Here is a 22,303-nt window from a genome sequence, read left to right on the forward strand (position 1 = left end):
CACTCTCCCTCCGTCCACTCCGTGTCGGACTCCGATCAGCCAGGTATTATCTCCTCAGAAAAGCTTTGGAACACGGACGCTTGTATCACACAAGCTTCATTTTCGTCCCATACACCCCACCCATTGGCCCCATTATATTGCTCGGTAACAACGGCACCGACAGATGGTTTGGATGGTGCCACCTAAGACAATATCTAAAGTCTTAGCTAGATGCCGCGTTTCTTGGCAATTCGGTCATGGAAGTCCCCGAGGGAATGCTGGGGAATGTGCAAGGAAGCATTCGGTTACATAAATGAATCTAGGGTGTATCCTGCTGCCTGGTTGCCTGCTTCCTTACTTTGGGTTCATTTCGTACGGCTGAACTATACGATGTGACTGTACATGCACTATAGAGTGTCTGCTGGGTTTGATTGGTCTCCTCCATATATTCCATATTGAACAGAATGTAATCGGCTGAAAATTACAAATAGAAATTGAATTGAGTTAAATAATCAATTGCGAAGCAGAAGCAAAGCAACAAAGTCAAGAAAGAAAAGAGAAAAAAGAGAGGGGAGGAAAACACCGGAGAAATTAGAGATGCAGAGAAAGCAATCATTGGAATATCATCATCTAGAGCCTGAGAACCACTGTTTTAATACAGTGAATCAAAAGTCATCAAAGCTCATAACAATGGATAAATCAAGTACAAGCAAGAGGCTCAAACGCTGTAGTGATAGTTGGAAATCTTCTTCATTCACTCACACTATCAACTCTATAGATACAGCTCATCGCCCTGGTGATCTTTCTCTTGTCCTCTTCTACTTCCAAACGATCCCTCTCGCACATGCATGTCAACGTGCTATTTGACAACAAAATCGAAGCATTCGTTTGTTTATGCAACGGTGTCTAAGACCTCCACATCAACATCTACATACATATTAGGATATGAATCGTATCAAGCTCAACCAATTTGATTTAGTATCATGGTGCAGTGGATGTCAGGTTACACTGGCTGGTCCTACTTGCCAGTCAAAGCATGCTTAGTTCTGCATCAAATGGATGAAACAGACGTTCATCTGATCAATGTTACATGACGACCGATCCAGGTGTTGACTTATCTGATGGCATTCCGTCGGTATGACTGGGCTCAGTCTACCACTGACGGTATACGCTATCATGCCATTTTGGTGTCTCGTCGAGTGACAGTGAATTCCTAGATGAATCAGGCAAGAATCACACCTCGCAAAACTGGAATCTACGAAACATGCACAATCAATGTTGCATCTGCATGCTCATTTTGAAGTTATTCTAAGATATATCTCCCGCTGTGGCTCAGGACTAACGGTCTGAGATGCAATTCTCTGGACTGGAGAAACTTTTCTAAAGTGTTCTCGCCTACTGGTGCCGACACAACTTGGGACCGTGTTTCCAGAGTCGAACCCTGTGTTTACACAAATGTGGAATCTTCTTCGGCCTGCTCGGAGTGCGTGGACACGGATCTCCAAGCCATGGTCTTCTGCTGTCGCTCGGGCCAACAGCCTGCGATACAATTCTCCTGGATTAGAGCGAATTTCGCAGCGTTTTCTCTTGATGTTACTGATAGTACCTAGAGTTCATTTTCTAAAATAACCATTTGTTTACTCTTATGTCAATATTTCTTCGGTCTGCACCGAGAGTGTGGACAAGGATTATATTGACGTTGACATTTATCTGTTTCAAAGGTCTTCCTCGTGGTCGTTATATGCTTCAATTTGAGATAGGCGAGTATAGACCATGAATTTATCTCACTGTGCGCGTGTAAGAACATACAACAAAAAATTGACAACCTAGATAAGAATCGAGAGAAGCCTGAAAGTGACATTCATGAAGAACTATACGCGGGTTCCCAAAACTAGTGATACGCAGTATCAAATCACAAATCCGACTCATCCCCCGAAGGTAAAGACATCGCTTCAGCGTCTTTCATTTCTTGAGTCCACCGCGCCAATTCCTCGGGATGTATAATCGTCTGTCCGGGATGCGGAAAGCAACAGCGAGCTGGAACGAAGTGCTGTCAAGTAGAGCATTAGAATGTTCAACCAGAAGATGATAAAAATAGGGGGCATTTGGACATTCTTTACCAGCTCTGGGTCATTATAGATCTGTCGCAGGATCGAGAGGAAGGGTAGTTCAAAATCGGCGCTTAAATCTCTCATAGAAAGCTCGAAGTACTCGAGATTCCTGAGAGTAGTAGACAATTTGATTTCATCAAGGGTTAAGTCGCGCTCTTCCACGGGGATGTCTCCTTTCGTGCCGCAAATGATGATGCAAACAGGGTTTTTGTTTGCGGAGAAGATCTCATCTGGGGATCATCAGTATCTGACATGAAGCCAGGGGGCTGGAGGAGGATTACATACTATGCCAATAGGTGACATTGTCAAATTTTTCTCGCCTGGAGAGGTCAAATAGTATGATGGCGGCGTCCATGTCCTTGAGACGCTCGGCTTCGCTTGGTGAGGTCAATTCAGCGCCGGGGATCTCCAAGACTTCGAGGTTAACGAGCCCATGACTCTGTGCGATCTGAGGTATCAATATTTGGTCACTCTGTGCTGATTAGTTGAACAGTATACCGTAATAAAGGGCAGGGTTGTTATGTGGCAAGCAGTTGTCGGAGTATACTCGCTTATGAACTCGCCAGTAAGGTTTTTGTGTATGAAGCTGGACTTCACAGTTGTATTTTTAGTTTAATAGACCAGGGATAGCTCTATATTCCATGGAGTATTGAGTTGGGCAATACCTTTCCGACCTCTGTGTCCCCGAGTAAGGCAACTCTGTGTGTTGGGGTCATCGTGCTGCGTTGTCTAGCGTCTGATTGTCCTTGCTAGATTTTATATCAATGTGCTGGGTCTTGAGGCAGAGATGGATGTTAAATTTGGAATATTGAGAGTCTACTGTTCTGATTAAAGTGTTGGTGACTAGAGCTGGTGGACCATGGGGGCTGTGCAAATGGGCTATTACCATTGTAAGATAAATCATCCACTTCAGCTACAGGAAGGATCTCGAAAGAAAATACTAGTGCGAGTGTCAGAAATGAGGCTCGTATGAATAACATACTACTCGTCCAATACCTAAATTCGTAACGCATACCAATAATAATCCGGACGGAAACCATCCTGCAAGCACCATCCATCCCTAAATCATGTAGACAAAGTCAAGAAATCTATTCCACCCGCCATCTGGCACTCACCTCCTTCTCCAACCCAGCCCTCTGCACAACCTCCCTACTCCTCCTCTGTGCTTCCTTTACAATCTCACTCTCATCCATCGTCGTTAACTCTCTGTCTTTCACCAGAATCTTCCCATCAACAACAACATAGTTCACATCCCGCCCCGTGGCAGTATAAACAACCGCCGAAACCGGATTAAACCACGGCTGCGAATGCGCTCGTCTCATATCTAACGCCACAAAATCCGCCTTCTTCCCCACCTCAATACTCCCAATACTATCCTCTAGTCCCAGCGCCTTCGCCCCGTTGATCGTCGCCATCTCCATCACCGCCTCCGCCGGAACAACCGTCGGATTACCCGAGACACCCTTATGGATGATCCCCGCGAGCTTCATCTCTTGCAGTAAGTCGCAAGTGTTGTTGCAGGGGGCGCCGTCAGTGCCCAGCCCTATATTCACCCCTGCAATTTCCAGGTCCGGCACGCGGCAGGTCCCCGACGCAAGCTTGGCGTTGGAGGTGGGACAGTGCGCGACGTGGGTCCCTGACGCTGCTAGTCGGTGTATATCGTCGTCGTCTAAATGCACCATGTGTACCAGAACGGTTGTTGGGGACAGAAGCCCCACAGACTCGCAGAATGACATGGGACTGTGTCCGATAGAAGCACAATACGCCCTATCGGCTTTGACTTCGCAGCAGTGCATTGTGATGGGGATGCCCTTTTCACGGGAGAGTGCGGTCATCTCTTTGTAAAGGGATTCCGATACACTGTAATTCTCCATCAGCTTTTTGTTGTGCGGGGTGGGATCTACCATGTGGGATCTACCATGGCAGTGACAAATATAAAATAAGCGAAGACCAACCCTCCCGGCGTACGCGCTCCAAACCACACCCGAATCCGATCGTCGGCCTTTCCATTCCACCTTTCCCACGCATTCAGCGTGCCCACCAAAGACATCTCGCGGTCCTCAATAAGTCCAGGATGCATGGCCCAAGCGTCGTCTTCAGCGTACTGGCCGGTGTCCATGACAATCTTCCCGAGACAGCCACGAATGCCACTTTCCTCGACCGCTCGGGCGAGGCCGTCGAAGCCGTACCGATCGGCGAACTGCGTCAGAAGCGTGGTCTTAGCTCATCACACTCATTATATACGGCGAGCAAATATCACAAGGGTATCTCAACCATTGATTCCAGAAAACACGTCGTCCCCGACTTCAGCATCTCCGCGATACTCAACCGCGCCGCGGCGTAGCCATCCCCCGCTGTGAAATTCCCCTGCAGCACCCAAATTCGCTGACATAACCAGGAGACCAGCTCGAGATCGTCGGCTGTACCCCGTAGCAGGGTCTGCGCCGTGTGCATGTGCGTTGATACGAGACCTGGAATCACAATGTGCCCTGAAAGGTCGAGTGTTTTGTCATTCGGGTATTTGGATTGTAGGTCGGGGGTTTTGCCGAGGTCAGCGATGCGGTCATCTTGCACGCGGATGGCGCCGTCAGATATTATGCGGCGTGTGGGGTCGACTGTGATGATTGTTGCATTTGTATATAGCATTATGACGGCGTTGGATGTTGTAGGTAGGTATTTCATGTAATGTCTCTTCTATATGAGGATGAGGTGGTCGTGGACGGCGAACTCCGATGGGGGTAAAGTGGGGAGGGGATCGGTTTGGCGATAAGGCTAGTTGGTGGGGACTTGGGTAACAGCTTTGTCTCAACGGGTTGCGTGTCGATCATTTTCTGGGCAGTTTCGTTGAGGCTCTCTTGTTGATGCTGGGCTATATAGGGCTCTTGGTTTCCTCCTGGGTAATGCAGTTCTCCTATTGAGGACATATCAACGGAATGGTTTCTAGAACCGCAATATTCGAATGAACTTGTTCTTGTAATGCTTGATCAATTTTGATAAAAGCGCGTAATTCCCTGGACGTTAACACTGAGTCTGGTTAACGAGATGGTTTGAATAACTCGAGTCAAATCGTGAGATCTGCCTCACTTGCCATACAGGATCCACCATACCATCATATCCTTTCTAAACCTAAGACGAGCCCTGCTATCATGGTTCACGAAGGTCATTATATAACTGACAGTCATTCGGGAAAATACCCAAACACCAGCCGCGCCAACAAAGACAAGCCACCAGGAAGCTCTGATAGGCGGACCAATATCACCAGTTTCTCCGCAAAATGCACAAGCCATCCGGGTTATCGCACCCCGAGCTGATGCGCTAAGGAAGTATCAGAACCAAGACCAGAACATGATTGGCGCGACATCGCTGGTGGAAAACGGGCTACCCCGATCTTTTCGGGCAGAGCTTCCCCGCGTGGTCCATGTCCCATGTCATTTGAGTTAAAATCCGGGGTTGAGGAATGCTGTGTCCTGCATTGCTCGGTTCTTTTAAAGACGGCCGGGCCCCGTGTGGAGACCCAGCATTCGAAGGCCGCTGTGATTGTTTATCTCAGTTGGTCATGGTGCGCCGTGTGTCTTATCCTCGGTAGCATATTTCGCCTGTTGGGAATATACCAGGAGATCTTGATATCGTTTCAAGTTAGGTCATATATTCGCACACCATATCCGGCACCACCGCCATGCCGGAAGGGACCAAAGTTAGCCCCAGAGGCTCTGTGGAGAGAGTCTCACCAAAGAAAACGGATATCTCCCACGTCGAGCAGTCGCTACCACCAACCGAAGACTTGAAAAAAGATCAAACGGACTATTCCCGTGTCGACAGGGAAATCGCCGAGTACACCGCCCGCGGCGAGGTCGAGATAGACGATGCCACGAGTCGACGACTCCGTCGGATGATTGATAGCCGGGTCCTGGTGATTATGATCTGCACATACTTTCTCCAGGCGCTGGATAAAGGAACCATGTCGTTTGCGTCGATTATGGGAATTGTCGACGATACAAAACTGGTCGGCCAACAGGTGCGTTCAGCATCCTAGCGATCCTCTCCGTTTGGCAGCACTGACGAGATTACCATCCAGTACTCCTGGCTGACGACATGTATTTACATCGCCGTCCTAATCGTCGAATACCCGACCAACTGGATCATCCAGCGGGTACCCATCGCCAAATATCTCGGTATCAATATCGTGCTTTGGGGTGCTGTTTTGGCTCTACATTCAGTGTGCAAGAGTTTCACCGGACTTGTCGTCGTGCGCACTTTCCTTGGTATTTTCGAGGCTGTCTGCCAGCCGACATTTATCGTGTTGAGTAGTATGTGGTATACCAGAGGAGAGCAGGCTTCCACCGTTACATACTGGTATGATGCCTCAACACTCTCCTATTCTTTCCAATCAGCTGAGCCATTTGCAGGTACATGATGAACGGCGCGCAACAAATCGTGGGTGGTCTGCTGGCCTACTGCTTCAGTCTGATCGGGCACCACCGCGTGCTTAAGTCGTGGCAGGCGCTGTTTCTCACATACGGATGTGCCTCGGTTCTCTGGGGTCTCTTCGTGATCTGGTGGATGCCTGACTCGCCAATGCGTGCCAAGTGCTTCAGCGAGGAGGACAAGCATTTGATGGTTGAGCGGGTGCGCGCCAACCAGACGGGTCTGCAAAACCGGAAATTCCGTGCCTACCAGTTTTGGGAGGCCGTCCGTGACCCACAGATGTACTGTTACTGCGCCATCCAGGTCTTCACGACTCTCCCAACGAGTGGGCTGGGCGCCTTTGCCAATATCATCATCAAGGGCTTCGATTTTACCGAGCTGCAGACGCAACTGTTGGCCATGGTGCTCGGTTTCTATATCATCATTGTACTGCTCACCTCCGCGTGGTTGGTTAAGAGATACAACCAGAATTTGCTCGTCATGCTTGGCTTCATTATTCCGTGAGTATCTCCATAGAGATATAATTTCCAAATAACGTTGCTGAGACATTCCTGCAGGTCCTATGTCGGGACCATCGTGCTGATGACAGTGGAGAAAAAGGGTCTCGACACCAAGGTCGGGCTTCTGATCAGCTACTACATCACCCTCTCGTTCTGGTCCGCCCAGAACTTGTGTCTGTCCATGGTATCTCGAAACATCGGCGGAGCCACCAAGAAGTCCGTCGTCGTGGCAGCCACGTTTGTGTCGTGGGCAGTGGGAAATGCAATTGGTAAGCACATATAGAGCACACCCAACGCTATCACATATACTAATCCAGCATAGGCCCGCAAGTGTTCTTGACTCACGACGCCCCGCGGTATTTCATAGCCTTTGGCGTCCACCTTGGGTGTTATACCGCTATGACCATTGCTGTGATCTTCCTGCGCTTCTACCTCAAGATGCAGAACAAGAAGAAGGATCAAATAGCTCGCGAGGCTGGTCTGGAGGATAGTAGCCTCAGTCATGCCTTTGAGGACCGGACGGACCAGGAAAACATCCACTTCCGTTATATCTACTGAGATCATCTCGGGTACTCAGCCCTAATAGCTGTCATCACATGATATGTGACACTATGAGGTGTAAATAGGCCTTAAGATGGGGTGGATCCAGATCTAACTTTATGATCCTGATCCTGATCTACCAAATTTCGGGATTGAAGAATTCAAATCAGATACATACCATAATACTTTATAGGGTACATCAGGAATGATTTAATGTGATCATTATTTATATACACTTATCTTTTTTTTTTTTTTTTTTTCTTCATTGCGTAAAATGATAAATTAATAATTGATCTAATTAAAATATTGTTATTTATATCTATTATAAGTAGTATAGTAGAAAATCACACGTAATATAAATTACCAGACATGATAATTTGAATATTCGTCTGACTGATTCCTGATAACTAAATAGCTGAAATGTCATGTGAAATACTGTATACAGAGGGAAGGATTGAAAAGGATTGGCCAAGGAAGCACGCAGGAGGACAGGCGTGCCTTCACCGAGCTGGCAGCTCATGTGCTGCCGCAGCTCCAGAATCCAACTCTGCCCGAGCAACGTCACTATGAAGCTCTGCAATTGGCACAGGTTGCTTCATTGGTGTCGCTTCCAGCTCAGCGGAAGACGCTTGTTGTTTTCGTCGGCGTACCAGAAACCAAATGCATGTGAGTATAAGAGTGAAGCATGCAACGCTGCCCACAGTACTGCCAGCAATGACCCCTGTGCTAGCCGATGAGGACGGCGAGGCCGAGTCGTTGTCGGGATCTGACTGAGGGGTCACGGTTGCTGTAACGATCGTCGTCGAAGATGGGCTCTGGTCTACTAGGACACATAAGATATATATGAAACCCCGAAAAGATATATCCTCAAATACGCAGAGATGAACGTACCATTACTAATAGGCGTAGCGAGAGTTACATCCGTTCCGTTTGGCTTTCCATCCACGCAGCCAAACCCATTCGCCTTGTTGTCGAAATATCCGATTAAGCCTTGCTCACAGCACCAGTACTGATCTTTATCATGGTAGAGATCCCACACATCATTTGCACAGTGAGGGTGCTCTGTTACTTCTGCAGAACAGTCTGTGTCTATCGGACAGCAGATTATCTGTCCTCTGGAAGTGCTGCAGTAGGTGTTTTGACGACAGCAGCTGTAGAAATCGTCCCAACTATGACCGCATTCGACTTCTTTATCCGTGCACTCGCCGTCTCGGCGAAGAGGAAATCCGTATGGTGGGGGGTAACGGGACATCCTTTCTGCTGACTTGGGTGGTAAAGCAGAGGGGAAGATGCGTCAGTGGAGAAACGTTGGATGAATGCTAGCTACGGTCCTATAAGGACTTGGGGTTCAACCAGAGATCAGTGGCTGGGGCACGAATCTCGGAGATCAAGCCGTCCCCCAAGTTGTTGGACGTATAACATGTCATAATTGGCTACAGACCATGGATTGGTATGTACATCACGACACCGTTCCACTTGGCGTTCGTTTCGTTGTTGACGGCTTCACTTGGCCTTGATTGCCATTCTTGGTTAATTAAGACAAAGGTCTCCGCCATTTGGGCCCACTTGAACAGAGATCGAAGCTAGCAATGTGTCACGTACATAAGTGCCAAGTCAGATCACTCTTGATGATGGATGCAGGAAACAATGAGGAAGTTTGTGGTTCAGTCAGGTCATGTATCGAGTCAATGCCTTGCTTATCAGGCACCAATGTCGCCACTACTCCACCTGGATGTTTTCCAGACCTCCATTCTTCTAGTGTTGCCAACTACCAACTAGCACGATCCTCACACAGCCTCGTCGAAAATTGAGGTCAAGATCTACAAAAGTCCAAGAACACAACTAGCAAAGAGCCTCCTAGGCAACAGTGAGCACAGCCCCGCCTGTGACTCATGAAATACGTCGTATATAAAACCAATCTCTCCTACATTCGACATATATTCAAACAACCAAAAACTCCCACTACAGCTTTGCTGAGTCAATTGTAACATTGGTAAACCTTTTTCTATTTTCTTATCATCTGGGTCGGTTAGTTGACTCGCATATGGCTTACAATGGGAATCAGGTGGTGGACGCCCCTCACAAGACCTCGTCACATCACTATTCGTCAGAGTATAAGGAACCCAAGAATAAACGTCACAAACTACAAACACACAATGGCATCTGAGCTTTCCGCCGACTTCCTCACCCCAGAGGCACCCCCCAACGCCACGCTTCGCATTCTCGACTTCGAAAAGACCACGCCCCCGATCCCCGCCTACAAGGGCCACTTCGCAGCCGTCATCGACAACCTATTCACAGAGTCCGAATGCAACGAGATCATCCGCCTCGCATCAGAGTCCACCAAATCCGCCTCATGCCCGGAAGGCAAATGGGCCCGCGCGATGGTCAACGCCGGACACGGCAAAGAGACGATGGCAATCGACACCCGCAACTGCGGGCGCATCCTGTGGGACACCCCCGCGATCGCGGAGAAGCTGTTGGCGCGGATGTGGCCGTTTCTGGAGGAGGGTGGCATTACGGAGATTGCGAACCGGCCGGTGGTGACGATGTTGGGGCCTGCGCGCCGCGGGGAGGTCTTTCAGTTGAGTGGGCTTAATGAGCGGCTGAGGGTGTTGAGGTATGAGGGGGGGGATTATTTCCGACCTCATTGTGATGGGAAGTACGTGAGGGAGGATAAGAGCGAGCAGTCATTTTTTACTATTCAGATTTATTTGAGTGGGGATGGGGTGCAGGATTTGGAGGAGCTGGGGAGGAAGATTGAGAAGGCTGAGAAGTCGGATGGTCTGTTTCGGGAGAAGGATGGGATGATTAATCTTTCTGTTGTGGGTGAGGAACTGAGTGAGGATGAGGATGAGGGTGAGGGTGATGGGAGACTGCTGGGGGGGGCGACGTCTTTCACGGATGGCTTCGGTGCAGAGGATGCTGTGAGGGTTTTTCCCAAGGCTGGATCGGTTCTGGTCTTTCAGCAGAGAAATCTGTTTCATGGGGGGGATGATGTTTTTCGGGGGGTGAAGTACACATTACGGTCGGATGTGATGTATAAACTGGTTAACAAGTAGAATACCCATGTAGACAAGCTATATTCAATGACGCCCTTTACCTTGATAGTCATATCGGTATTGAATTGCTGCATTCAACACCATTTTTCCATCACCCCAATGTCCCCGATACACTCTGTGTTCTGCCATGCTCCACCGACACACGTCATCCAAGCCAATGCCTGCTTGTTGGAGATGCATCATGCATTGAGTCCGTACTCCTCAATCAGAGTCTCAGCGCATGTCGCACCAGTTACATAGGCAGTAGCCTGAACGTGGCTGTTGACCAACACAGGCACAACACTCATATCCGCGATCCGCAAGTTCTCGAGGCCAATGACCTGGAATTTGTTATTCACCACCGCGTCGGCACTCCCCTCGGGTCCCATCTTGCACGTCCCGGTCATATGCCAGCTGGAAGAAGTCGTATTTTTCCACAGCTCCAATATGTCCTCGTCAGACTCAGAAGCGGGCGCTATCAAGGTGGAGACGGTGTGCTTCTTGAACGCCTCATGTTTGGTTAATTGGAAAGCGTCCCGGTAGGTTTCGATGCACGCGCGGCGATCAAAGGGATGAGCCAAGAACTTGGGGTCGAAGAGCAGAGGAACTTCAGGGTCCGAGGACTGCAGCCGGACCTCGCCTCTGGATTGCTGGTTCATCAGAAACACGAGCATGCAGATGTAGCTGTAATTTCCTTGGATGAGCTCTGGAGAGAACATATGGATAGGGAAGTGCGTCAGAAACTCGTAATGAGGGACGGTCGGCTTCTGAAGGTATTCTTGGACCGACGGGTCAAGATCCTGGAATTCACGAGATGCTGTGAGGTTATCCGACTTGAAATACCCGACGCCAAGCTGGCAGGCATACCGCGCCCAGGGTCCGCTCCCGTCCTTCTTCCACTGTTCCATGGCTGCCTCCTTGGCTGCTTCGTCTCCGAAGAAGGCGTTGCGGTCGTTCGTGTCGGGGTCACGGCGGAAGCACATGGGGGCGAAATAGTGGTCCCTCAGACCTTGGCCCACTGCAGACATCTCGTGCGTGACGGGGATGTTAAACTGCTGCAACTGATCCGCGGGCCCGATGCCCGAATGCATGAGGATTTTCGGGGAGTCGAGGGATCCCGCCGTCAAAATGACCTCTTTCGATGCGAGGTCTGTAAAGTTGAACCATCAGCTTGTGGTTCTGGTGTATTCACCATGATTTGAACTTACATTGGTTTCCTCTGGACTCAACCCCAATGACCTTCTTCCCGTCGAGGACCAGCCGCTGTACGGGCGCCTCGGTGATCACAGTCAAATTGTCAGGAGCGCCCTTCAGCAGATCGGCGGCAGTCGTCCGCTTTCCCTTAGAAGACGAGTTGATCACAAGAGACATTCCGATTGGATCACCCGAGTTATGGTCGGGGTTGCGAGCGAAGCCTGCTTGCTCGAAGATATCCATCATGAGGGGTAGATCCTGCTCCCACTCGGCGCTATAGCCAACACGAAGCCCGCCGTCCAATCCGTGGTCGGCCTCTTTGGGAGCGGCGTACTTGGTATGATTCCCGGCGATAGCTCCATCGAACGTTTCCAGACTCTTCAGTCGAGATTGTATGCGATCCCACCGGAACGTGTCATCCCCGACCGCGGCGGCCCACTCGTCGTAATCATCCCGGGCGCCGTACGTATAGACACCGAAATTGATAGAACTACTTCCCCCAAGGGCCTTTCCTCTCGCGTAATCAATCTGGCGACCGTTGCAATGCTCCTGGGGGGTGGTTTTGTAGCCCCAATTCATGCCGGGAGTCGTGAAGGTTGTCCATCGCTGGCCTTCCACTCGGAGAGACGGATCATCGTTCCGACAGCCTGCCTCTAGCAAGAGGACATTGGGACGTTTGTCGGAACGAGCCAGGCGCGAGGCCAAAGCACATCCTGCCGGGCCTCCTATATATCGAATGGTTAGAGACGAGTTTCGGAATGAGGGGTTCTTGTCCAGAGATAAGTGGGGCATGGGACTCACCCCCGACGACGAGAAATTCATATACAGTCCCTGTGGATCCCATGATATCGCTTGCGAGCTGTGATTTTGATTGGTGGTTCGTTACAGTCGGTAGATTTGAGAAGACAGAAGGATCATGAAACGAAAAGATCTAGGGGGGTCATAGTTCTCGAAATAATTTATCCCCATCGGACAATCAAACTACCGCAATGGGTTACCGCTAGCAACAGTCCCATTTAGACTTTGTGCAGGGTTGGGAATATGCGGTGTATATCAATCGAACCTAGGGGTACATCGGCAACGATGATTGATGGAGGAATGGGTGGATAGACGGATGGATACTACTAGTGATTCCTGGGCAGCTGTTTCGGGTCTAGCCTAACTGAAGACATGAGTTAATTAGCCTGGAGACGGAGTATACTTGAGAACCTTAGCATATATACTCATAAACCGTACTCTATACTTCTCAGGTTCGTTCGGTTTTTTCCTTTCCATGCAGAATCAACACATCCATTGCTGTGAACAGCTTCAAGGTCCACCTATGGTACAATGCCACTTTTGACGTGGGTCAGACCGCTGGTGGATCAGCCCTGTCCATTCTCCCTCGAACAGCACGACTTGATTGGCTATGGTGGAAGGTATTGCCGTGAAACCTTCCTGTCGGAAAGACCAGGAAAAGCTCCATGTAGATATTACCAGTAGTTCCAGTGGGGGACGGGGATTCCCTTTGTAGTGCTGTGGAGAAACGTCTTGTCGGTTGATCTCCTGGGGAATAGACGCCTAGAAATCAATCGACTAGGTATAAGAAACCTCCAAGAGCATCCACGCACAAATGAGGGCACATTTCAGACCACAGCCATGGATCGCAACCCCAGAGTATCACATCGGTCGAATCTCGGAGCTCCCGGGTGAAAGATTCTATATGGGAAATCAAGGCATAATGAATCTGGCGGTCTTCGCGAAGAGCACCTCATACAATCCAATCAGAACCATAGGAGCGGATATTTTGTGGCTCGTCTGGGGATGATCCGTGGGTACATCGCATCGGCAAGACCCCGACGATAATTACGTCAGATACTCTCTGCAGCGATAAATCCTGTCACCATGGCTGATGTGCAATCAAGCTTAGCGGGTCGAGATCTTCCTGGCTTTAATTCCCCGAGGTGCATAGAATCGCGTGGAGTGAGTTATAATCTCCGACGCATCTCCATTTCGATAGGTCTTGTGTCAAGACTAGTGCAACATGAATCTCGGAGTCAAACTATGCGACCACCATTCGTGTCATATCCATTGTCATTAGAGATCAGATTGATCAGGTGATGTGTATTTCCAAGCCCACAGATCTCGAGATTTCTTGAATCCCAGCAGTCAGCATAATTGTCATCGTGGTCGTCCCTCCGTCGGACGAGTGAGGCGACCCAAGCAGATCTCGGCAGTAACCGGATTGACGGAAGTTGAGGTTGAGAAGTGGCGTCTCTATCAAAGTTTGCTCGTTCGCGTACCGGTTGATCCCAGGAACTTTCAGCCTGGGGTTCCCAATCACATCCCCATCCCGGGTCACGTTTTCTCCGCTTCTTCTCTTACTTTATCCAACTATTTCTGCTTCTCATCCCCCTCTGATCGAGGTTTCACCACCATCTCTTCGTATTCTCTCCCTCAAAAAGATCTGAAAAGGTCATCCGTTCTCTATCAATCGTTTTAACAACTACACTCTTTTTGTTACTCTTCACTACAAACCGTCCCATCGTTTACCCTATTTGTGTTCCGTTGGTCCCTCCTTTTCTCTTCTCTATATCGGCGGTCTCCCGTTTTTTTTACTCCACTACGGCAATAGTACTTGCACCGCGACACCCGGTTCTTTCCGCCCCATCCAACTCGTGCAAGATATACAGCCTCGGGGATTGTCGCCGAAGCATCGATTGTCATAGGCTTGTTGGAAATGAGGCTGCGATTGGTCGCTCTCGTCGCTGAGAACCATCGAATCCCACCCCTATAACAAACAGAATATCACCGACTAGTGTTCGACTCGGGAGTGATGGTCGTGTTTGCGCACGTCATAGATATCGCTTTTGGGATGTGATAAGATTCGCAAACCTTTTATACCGATTTAAAAGTCATTTGGAGAAATCTCTTTTTCAATGCATAGTTCGCTCTCCGAACCCCCCGAGGGCCTCATCGGGGGGTACAAGGGTGCTACCGAAGCCGTCGAAATCCTCGTGGTTTGCTTCAGTGCGATTGCGCTCTACAATGCCATCGAGCTGGTTGCTGTCATCCTTCTGACTTTCAATCGCTACTCCGGTTTGTACTTTTGGACCATGTTGCTCTCCGACGTGTTCGGAGTCATTCCCCATGCCGTCGGCTACGTCTTGGAATTCTTCGGCAAAGGTCCCATCTGGGTGGGAGTGACCCTGTCCACCCTCGGGTTTTATCTAATGGTGCCCGGTCAGTCCTTCGTCTTGTATTCTCGGCTCCATCTCCTGGTCCAGAATCGAACGCTCCTGCGCGGCATCCTCTACCTCATCATCTTCGACAGCATCGTGCTCCTCGTCCCCACCACCGTGCTCACCTACTCCACTATCTACCTCCGCACCGAACCCGTCGTCCGAGGATATAACGTGATGGAACGGTTGCAAGTGGCCTGCTTCTGTGCGCAGGAAATGTTCATTTCCGCCTTGTACATCATCGAAACCGCCAAGTTGCTGCGGCTGCGGCCGGCAAGGGACCCCTATCGCTACCGCATCATGTACGAGCTGATCACGATCAACGTGGTGATCATCCTCATGGATGTCGCCCTCCTCGTCATGCAATACGTCGGCTTGTACATCTTACAAACTACCCTCAAGGCCGCCGTATACAGCGTTAAACTCAAGCTCGAATGTGCGGTTCTTCGGAAGCTAGTGCTCCTGGTGAACCAGCGGCCATCCGAATCCAGCTCGAGTGATAGGGAAAATTACCCCAACTTTGTGAATCCGCTCCGGATCACGGGCGACGTCACCCGAGCCCCCAAGACCTCGAAACATCGCTCCCAATCGCCGTGGGGGGCCATGTCCGAGGTGAACCTGAACTAAAATCAACTGAAGTCGGTTACCACCGCAGACCTTGTGACACTTCCCTGGTCTTCGTGGTATCCGACAGTGTATACCAAATCACGCATTCGCGAAAAGAAAGAAACAAAAAAGAAACACGAATGCTCATCAATTGGAGTGATGTGATCGAACAGATTAGTTTATGCTGACTAGCTCTGTGTCTGATGGACAACATCTCCTCGGAACTGGACCTCCACCAGGACGTCCGACTTCCCCCCGACAAAGGTCACCGGGCGCATCCAACATGCCCGCGGGTGACTAGATCAGGCGTTTTCGGCCATTGGCGGTCGGGCCCCGGTGTCTCCATACAATCTTGTATCGCCCGAGATTTGCCTCTGGTTACACGCACCGGCCGTGCGCGGTCCATGCCACGCCAACACGACTGATATTTGGCTGTGAGACATTGACCGTTCGAGACTTGGATGTCTACATATCTACACGGCATAGTACACCACTGACAGGCATGTCGGTAGCTGACCATCCTCTTCTTGTATATTGTTGTGTCCAATTGCCATTGTATATACCATTTGAACTTGCAATGATCTTGCGGGATAAGACTTCACTTTGCATCTTGTATCATTGAGAATTATACCCGATGGTGAAATGGCTTCGCTGCGCTCTCGTGTCCGCCGCAATTCTATAACGAGTAGAAGCATTTTTCAAAACAAATAGGTTGTTCCAACTGCTCAACTAAGCCAGACTCCAGCATGCGTAGGTCAACTCGCTTGTGCAGAATCTTAATCCCCCACAATCACCGATACTCGGCCGCAATTAACACCCTTGCATTGTCCCAGCGGTCAACTCATCCTTCATGTTGAAACCCAGCCACACAAATGGCTTGTCTCATTCATGCATGATTGGAAAAGGTGCATGTGGATTGGTTGGAAGTCGTGAACCATCGCCACGCCTGGCAGATGTCCCCCAACTCGGAGAGGATAATCTGGTCGCGAAGCCCCACCACATTCTTGGCCTCAACGTTCAACATCATCTACAAAACTGCGCATAACTGTGATTCCACGGCGCGACTGATATCATACTGGGGATTGAGGTTCCACTTCAGCGAAATGATTGGTGGGTGGAGCTACCGGAACTGGAGTTGGAAAGTGGAAACCTTGGAAGCGCAACCGTCATTGGAGAAAAGGCCGAAGTCTCGCCCGGATTCTCCAGTCTCGACTAAACCTCATCCAGACGTCGCTTCTTGCCTCCCATCACATTTGTCTGGAGAATTTCTCCGGCTCGTGCCGATAATTCCTGTCGTCTGACTTTCTTGTCTGTATTGATACCACTGACAACTGTTCTGCTACAGCAGTCCTACTGTCCCATCTATCTACTTTTCTGTCTAACTCCATCGGTCATCTGCTAAGCTTTGATCGGCATTGGCCGCTTCCACGCGGTATTCGGCCGTGGGGGAGAAGAATCACAGATCTAAGAAAGTGCGTGTCGTTTACACTCTCACGACAACTGCATACTGACAATCAGGCGGGCCTAGTCATCTATATCGCCTACTAGTAAGGCTGTCGCGTTCCTCAGTCCACCAAGAACCCCGTACCCAACCATGCAGTCCAAGCCGGATAACGCCCCCCCGATGGGGCATCCGCCCAGTAATGCAGATCTCCCGAGTCGTACATCGGGGGACGGACGAGTTGATCATCACCCACCGTTGAAAGTCGAGCCCCCAGACAGGGTCTACCCAGTCCGATCGATGGTCTCCGTCGAGCCCTCCCCCTCCAACCAGCACCCCCCGCCGGGTGGATACACCGAAGCCAGTTCCCCGGGGAAAGGCGCCCAAACATACCCAATCATCGACTCGAGAACGTGGGACGAAATGCGATCGCGATCCCAATCCAGGAAGTCGTCCCGGGGAAGCGTATCGAGCAATGCCGCCGTTCGGACGGCCGTTTCGCCCCTTTCGCCCCTTTCAGCGACGGAATCGGCCAGCCCGATTGTGGAGAAGGGCGATCCGTTGCAGGCAAATGATGGAGAGGTCCTCCCCAGTGATCTCATCACGTCGCGGTTCAAACACGTGTTGACCGAAGGGGGCCATGCTGTTCTGACAGGGCGCGCAAACGAGTCGTTTCAGGAGTGCGAAGACGAGCCGATCCGCACCCCGGGAGCTGTGCAGAGCTTTGGTGTGTTGGTTGCACTAAAGGAGGAGCCCGATGATGTATTGTCGGTTCGTGTGGTGAGCGAGAACTCGGAGGGGATTCTTGGTCACTCGCCCAACAGCCTGTTCGCCATGAGGTCCTTCTGTGACATCTTGTCCGACGAGCAAGCGGACACCCTTTTAGACCACGTGGCGTACGTCCGCGAGGAAGGCTTTGATGCCGAGACCGATGGCCCGGACGTTTTCATCCTAACCATTAACAAACCCACGGGCCCGTCAGTCCGGCTCTGGTGCGCGGTTCACGTCAATCACGTCAACCCGGATATCGTCATTTGTGAGTTTGAGCTCGAGGACGACCGTCTCAATCCGCCTAGTCACTCCACGTCAAGCTCTCCGGGCCCGCCAGTCGATACATCGCGTGCCGATCCGACACCCGAACAGCTAGCAGAGAGCACCGTTGACATCAGCCAACCGTTGCGGATTTTGCGCAACTCGCGGCGACGGCGGGGAGAGACCGCCTCCATGGAAGTGTTCAATATAATCTCCCAAATCCAAGACCAGCTGGCTCGTGCGCAAACTATCGATAGCATGCTCAATATTACCGTGGGGATCGTGAGAGCGTTGACCGGATTCCATCGCATTCTAGTCTACCAGTTCGATAACGATTGGAATGGATATGTGGTGTCGGAGTTGCTTGATCCTAAACATTCGAGGGACTTTTACAAGGGGCTACATTTTCCGGCATCGGACATCCCCAAGCAAGCTCGTGATCTCTACCGCATCAACAGAGTGCGGTTGCTGTACGATCGGGACCAGCAGACGGCGCGTCTCGTCTGTCGCACGCTTGAAGACCTGGAACGCCCACTCGACATGACCTACACGTATCTACGTGCCATGTCTCCAATCCACCTCAAGTACCTGGCCCACATGGGGGTACGCGCATCCATGTCGATCAGCATCAACTCCCCGTCATCCCTCTGGGGGCTGATCTCATGTCATAGCTACGGCACCGCCATGCGCGTCACCTTCCCCATCCGGAAGATATGTCGACTGATCGGGGACACGGTCTCTCACAACATCGATCGTCTCTCGTACACGTCCAAGCTGCAGGCGCGCAATCTCATCAACACCATGCCCATGAGCGCAGACACGTCTGGCTATATAGTCGCGTCGCCGGACGACCTACTGAAGTTGTTCGATGCCGATTATGGGGCTTTGTGTATCCATGGCGAGACAAAGCTCCTGGGCGGAAATGTGAACACCAAGCTGACCCATTCGCAAGAGATACTTGCGCTGCTGGAATATCTAAAAATGCGCCGTTTTAACTCGGTGCTCGCATCCCACAACATCAAACGGGACTTTGCCGATCTACGCTATCTCCCGGGTTTCAAGGTCGTGTCGGGGATGCTGTACGTGCCGTTATCCACTGACGGTGGAGACTTCATGGCGTTCTTCCGTCGCGGCCAACTGACGGAGATCAAATGGGGAGGGAATCCGTACGAGAAACAAATTGGCCATGGTCACCTGGAGCCGCGGGCGAGCTTCAAGGTATGGACCGAGATGGTGCTCGATCAGTCTCGTGAGTGGACAAGCTCAGAAATCGAGACGGCGGCGCTGTTGTGCTTGGTGTACGGGAAGTTCATCCGGGTACGGAAACAGAAGCAGACGGCCATGCAGGGATCGCACTTGACCAAGATCCTCCTAGCCAACTCGGCGCATGAATTCCGCACGCCGTTAAATGCCGTCATGAATTACCTCGAGATCGCTCTCGAAGGCGCCTTGGACACTGAAACCCGCGAGAACCTGAGCAAATCGTATTCCGCCTCGAAGTCGTTGATCTACGTCATCAATGATCTCTTGGATTTGACCAACACTGAGAAGGGGAACGAACTCAATACGGACGAGCCATTCGATATCGCGGCCGTTTTCCACGAAGCGACGAGCATGTTCGAAACGGAAACCAAACGGAAGGGCCTTCAATACACGGTGGTGGCGCATCCGAGTCTTCCGAAGACGGTGACGGGCGACGAGCGGCGTGTGCGGCAGACTATCTCGAACTTGATCTCCAACGCCGTCCAGAACACTTCGACCGGAGGGGTCACCGTTGAAATATGGCGCTGTCCCGACTTACAAGAACCAGGCAAGACGACCATCTTCATCTCAGTCCTTGACACCGGCACGGGAATGTCCCAGGACATCCTGGAAACACTGTTCCAAGAACTCGAGCAGGTATCTCCGGCTCGTGAGGAAATCATCGAAGGCGATGACGACCAGGAATCCCTCCGCGCACTCATGGACCCCCAAGACCAGCGAGTCTTAGGCTTAGGCCTGGCGCTTGTCTCGCGGGTCGTTCACAACAGCCGCGGACAGCTCAGAGTCCGGTCCGAGGAAGGGAAAGGCAGCCGATTCCAGATCTCGCTCGAGTTCACGGTCGCAGAGGAAAATACGGACCCCGTCACAGTCAGCCAAGCAGCTCCTTCAGCCGAAAGTATTGATTCGCCGTCGCCGCTTCATGGCAGCGACGAGTTTCTGCTGGTGGACGGCGAGCAGAGTCGTCGACCCAGTGCCACTGATGATCTCTCACCTCGCAAAACCTCGCCGCCGTCGACTGAGGAGCCAGCCCCGACACCAGAACAGGCCTTGACATCCCATCCGGAGCCTCCCAAACCGCCAGAGCCAAGCGCCCCAACCACCCTCCGCGTTTTGGTCGCGGAAGACGACCCTATCAATGGAAAAATTCTGGAGAAGCGTCTCAACAAGTCGGGCCACACCGTGCGCCTCACTGTCAACGGAGAAGAGTGCGCAGCAGTCTATCGGGAGGATCCCACACAATACGATGCCATCTTGATGGATATCCAGGTATGCCAAGCCCCCCCTAATCAACCCTTTTGTCACCTACACTATAGTATATGACACTAACTCATAATCAGATGCCAATCGTCGACGGCATAACCTGCACCAAAATAATCCGAGACTTCAAACCCGATTCGTCCAAAGTCCCCCTCTCCGACGCAGCACAGCACAACGGCCGCGTGCCCATCTTCGCAGTCTCGGCATCACTCTCGGAAAAGGACGCGCCCATGTACATGGAAACCGGATTTGACGGGTGGATCATGAAACCTATCAACTTCACACGGTTAAACGTATTACTCGATGCACTCCAACATCCCGACGTGAGACGCGAAGTCGTCTACAGCCCCGGACACTCCTGGGAAGAGGGGGGCTGGTTCACGGCGCCGACGTAGGCGTTTTCTTCATCGGATTGCGCTCATACATACTACTCTGAAGAGAGCAGATACTTCTTGATTCTCTCCTCTCTCACACACACGAGAAGAGAGGACACTACCCTACCAACCAACAAAAGGGAAGAGAGAAAGAAAGCCCCAAAACTGAACCCGTCAGTTGGACACGCCATACACGCGCCGCGGCCTGATCCTCGACATCTACCCGCCGTTCTGAAATCTGTTAGATTCTATATACACGCTCATCTACGATATAACGAAGTGATGATATGTTTGACATCAACACCTGTCTTCTCATCATCGGTGGCGATTGATGGTGGCACATCATATTTTATTATACGATACTCATATGTTAATGCCCTGTTATAGATAACAAAAGCATAGCTTGATTTATTTTGTCTTTTCTGGATCGATTTGTTTTCTCTGGACCAGTTGGTTTTTTTCTACCCTGTTTGATTCTGTCCTATTCCGGAAGCAAAAGATGAGAAAGAAAGAAAGAAAGAGCAAAACGAGAAAACCTCGCATTGGAAATCTAGCCAGTCAGCCACTGCGTATAGAATAGAAAGTTTACTTTCATTTTATCCATGCAATAAAGTTCAATCTACCTCCAACAGACTTCAAACACGAGAGGCACACATCCACATCCACATCCACGATCCTACTTCGGAGGAAAGATACAGATGATTCCGAGTCCGAAAGTTTAACATAGCGTAGTATTGTGTAGTTCGTACAGCTTACAGACTAGTAGAGCTAGACTACCTTCAGTATAGTAACTATTCAGAATACCCAAGACCGATAGATTTCAACAGCCCCGCTCTACATCTCTTATATCCCAGTTTTAACAGATTGGTGTTAAAAGGCGTGACCTATGCAATGTGACCAGATATGTATATGTATGTATGTGGCTACCTACCAATTCACTTGACCGCGACACGAAACCAACCCAAGAGGCCCACTGAACAGAGAGAGGATGGAGAATTGAGTAATTAAGTAGGTAGAGACCAGGAAGGAGGCAGCGTGTGGTCGACATGAGCAGGCAATTTTTAATGCCCTTTTTTCCTATTAATGTATCTTTAATCATATGTTCCGTGGGTCTTTGTGTTTGTGGATCTGGTTCGTGTGTCTCTTGTTTGGGTCCAGAACTTAAATGGTGGAGTCACTTGTTGTTAGGTGAGGTGAATTGTTGGGTTCTCCAAGGAGTGGATAGGTTAGTTGTGTTGCACTGTATATACAGCGGTTAGGGTTACTGGTTCACTTATAGAGGCTGAAAGCAGGGTGAACTCTTCTTTTTTTTTTTTTTT

The 22,303-nt window shown here is 50.5% G+C and overlaps 7 protein-coding genes across 7 annotated transcripts; 4 read left to right on the forward strand and 3 right to left on the reverse strand.

Annotated features, from left to right (window-relative positions):
* Positions 1-3,123: 3,123 nt before the first annotated feature.
* On the reverse strand, positions 3,124-4,815 carry BDW47DRAFT_113463 (amidohydrolase). The gene is made up of 3 exons (XM_024814420.1): positions 4,365-4,815; positions 4,046-4,290; positions 3,124-3,950 (listed from the first exon to the last, which is right to left on the reverse strand). Exons 1-3 carry the CDS (start codon positions 4,770-4,772, stop codon positions 3,179-3,181), a joined length of 1,425 nt encoding a protein of 474 aa, XP_024667760.1. The 5' UTR covers positions 4,773-4,815; the 3' UTR covers positions 3,124-3,178.
* Positions 4,816-5,766: 951 nt separating this feature from the next.
* BDW47DRAFT_134909 (putative 2-ketogluconate transporter) lies at positions 5,767-7,704 on the forward strand (the record flags this gene model as incomplete). The annotated part of the gene is made up of 5 exons (XM_024818195.1): positions 5,767-6,105; positions 6,166-6,443; positions 6,497-7,015; positions 7,073-7,284; positions 7,338-7,704. 5 exons carry the CDS (start codon positions 5,767-5,769, stop codon positions 7,571-7,573), a joined length of 1,584 nt encoding a protein of 527 aa, XP_024667761.1. The 3' UTR covers positions 7,574-7,704.
* Positions 7,705-8,055: 351 nt separating this feature from the next.
* BDW47DRAFT_134911 (uncharacterized protein) lies at positions 8,056-9,111 on the reverse strand (the record flags this gene model as incomplete). The annotated part of the gene is made up of 3 exons (XM_024818196.1): positions 8,056-8,378; positions 8,447-8,617; positions 8,997-9,111. 3 exons carry the CDS (start codon positions 9,109-9,111, stop codon positions 8,056-8,058), a joined length of 609 nt encoding a protein of 202 aa, XP_024667762.1.
* A 304-nt stretch (positions 9,112-9,415) lies between these two features.
* Positions 9,416-10,635, forward strand: BDW47DRAFT_113464 (uncharacterized protein). Its single transcript, XM_024814421.1, has 2 exons — positions 9,416-9,548; positions 9,621-10,635. Exon 2 carries the CDS (start codon positions 9,712-9,714, stop codon positions 10,615-10,617), a length of 906 nt encoding a protein of 301 aa, XP_024667763.1. The 5' UTR covers positions 9,416-9,548; positions 9,621-9,711; the 3' UTR covers positions 10,618-10,635.
* A 4-nt stretch (positions 10,636-10,639) lies between these two features.
* Positions 10,640-12,829, reverse strand: BDW47DRAFT_89940 (GMC family oxidoreductase). The gene is made up of 3 exons (XM_024820172.1): positions 12,592-12,829; positions 11,805-12,515; positions 10,640-11,746 (listed from the first exon to the last, which is right to left on the reverse strand). The coding sequence occupies exons 1-3, from the start codon at positions 12,632-12,634 to the stop codon at positions 10,797-10,799; spliced, it is 1,704 nt and encodes a 567-aa protein (XP_024667764.1). The 5' UTR covers positions 12,635-12,829; the 3' UTR covers positions 10,640-10,796.
* A 1,158-nt stretch (positions 12,830-13,987) lies between these two features.
* BDW47DRAFT_113469 (uncharacterized protein) lies at positions 13,988-16,280 on the forward strand. Its single transcript, XM_024814422.1, has one exon. The coding sequence runs from the start codon at positions 14,709-14,711 to the stop codon at positions 15,636-15,638; it is 930 nt and encodes a 309-aa protein (XP_024667765.1). The 5' UTR covers positions 13,988-14,708; the 3' UTR covers positions 15,639-16,280.
* Positions 16,281-16,903: 623 nt separating this feature from the next.
* fphA (putative sensor histidine kinase/response regulator) lies at positions 16,904-21,557 on the forward strand. The gene is made up of 3 exons (XM_024814423.1): positions 16,904-17,089; positions 17,146-20,619; positions 20,691-21,557. The coding sequence occupies exons 2-3, from the start codon at positions 17,212-17,214 to the stop codon at positions 21,003-21,005; spliced, it is 3,723 nt and encodes a 1,240-aa protein (XP_024667766.1). The 5' UTR covers positions 16,904-17,089; positions 17,146-17,211; the 3' UTR covers positions 21,006-21,557.
* Positions 21,558-22,303: the final 746 nt, after the last annotated feature.

Source organism: Aspergillus candidus (assembly GCF_002847045.1).
Source record: "Aspergillus candidus strain CBS 102.13 unplaced genomic scaffold BDW47scaffold_80, whole genome shotgun sequence".
NCBI classification, from domain to species: domain Eukaryota; kingdom Fungi; phylum Ascomycota; class Eurotiomycetes; order Eurotiales; family Aspergillaceae; genus Aspergillus; species Aspergillus candidus.

Excerpts from the sequence above, each read along its gene's own strand:
- BDW47DRAFT_113463 (XM_024814420.1), bottom strand. The coding sequence starts at position 4,772 with ATGAAATACCTACCTACAACATCCAACGCCGTCATAATGCTATATACA. Across the intron at positions 4,291-4,364 it reads CGTGTTTTCTGGAATCAATG|TTCGCCGATCGGTACGGCTT; the intron begins GTTGAGATACCC and ends CTTCTGACGCAG. Across the intron at positions 3,951-4,045 it reads GGAGCGCGTACGCCGGGAGG|TGTATCGGAATCCCTTTACA; the intron begins GTTGGTCTTCGC and ends GGAGAATTACAG.
- BDW47DRAFT_113464 (XM_024814421.1), top strand. The coding sequence starts at position 9,712 with ATGGCATCTGAGCTTTCCGCCGACTTCCTCACCCCAGAGGCACCCCCC.
- BDW47DRAFT_89940 (XM_024820172.1), bottom strand. The coding sequence starts at position 12,634 with ATGGGATCCACAGGGACTGTATATGAATTTCTCGTCGTCGGGG. Across the intron at positions 12,516-12,591 it reads TGAATTTCTCGTCGTCGGGG|GAGGCCCGGCAGGATGTGCT; the intron begins GTGAGTCCCATG and ends TTCGATATATAG. Across the intron at positions 11,747-11,804 it reads TGAGTCCAGAGGAAACCAAT|ACCTCGCATCGAAAGAGGTC; the intron begins GTAAGTTCAAAT and ends TCAACTTTACAG.
- BDW47DRAFT_113469 (XM_024814422.1), top strand. The coding sequence starts at position 14,709 with ATGCATAGTTCGCTCTCCGAACCCCCCGAGGGCCTCATCGGGGGGTAC.
- fphA (XM_024814423.1), top strand. The coding sequence starts at position 17,212 with ATGCAGTCCAAGCCGGATAACGCCCCCCCGATGGGGCATCCGCCCAGT. Across the intron at positions 20,620-20,690 it reads CCATCTTGATGGATATCCAG|ATGCCAATCGTCGACGGCAT; the intron begins GTATGCCAAGCC and ends ACTCATAATCAG.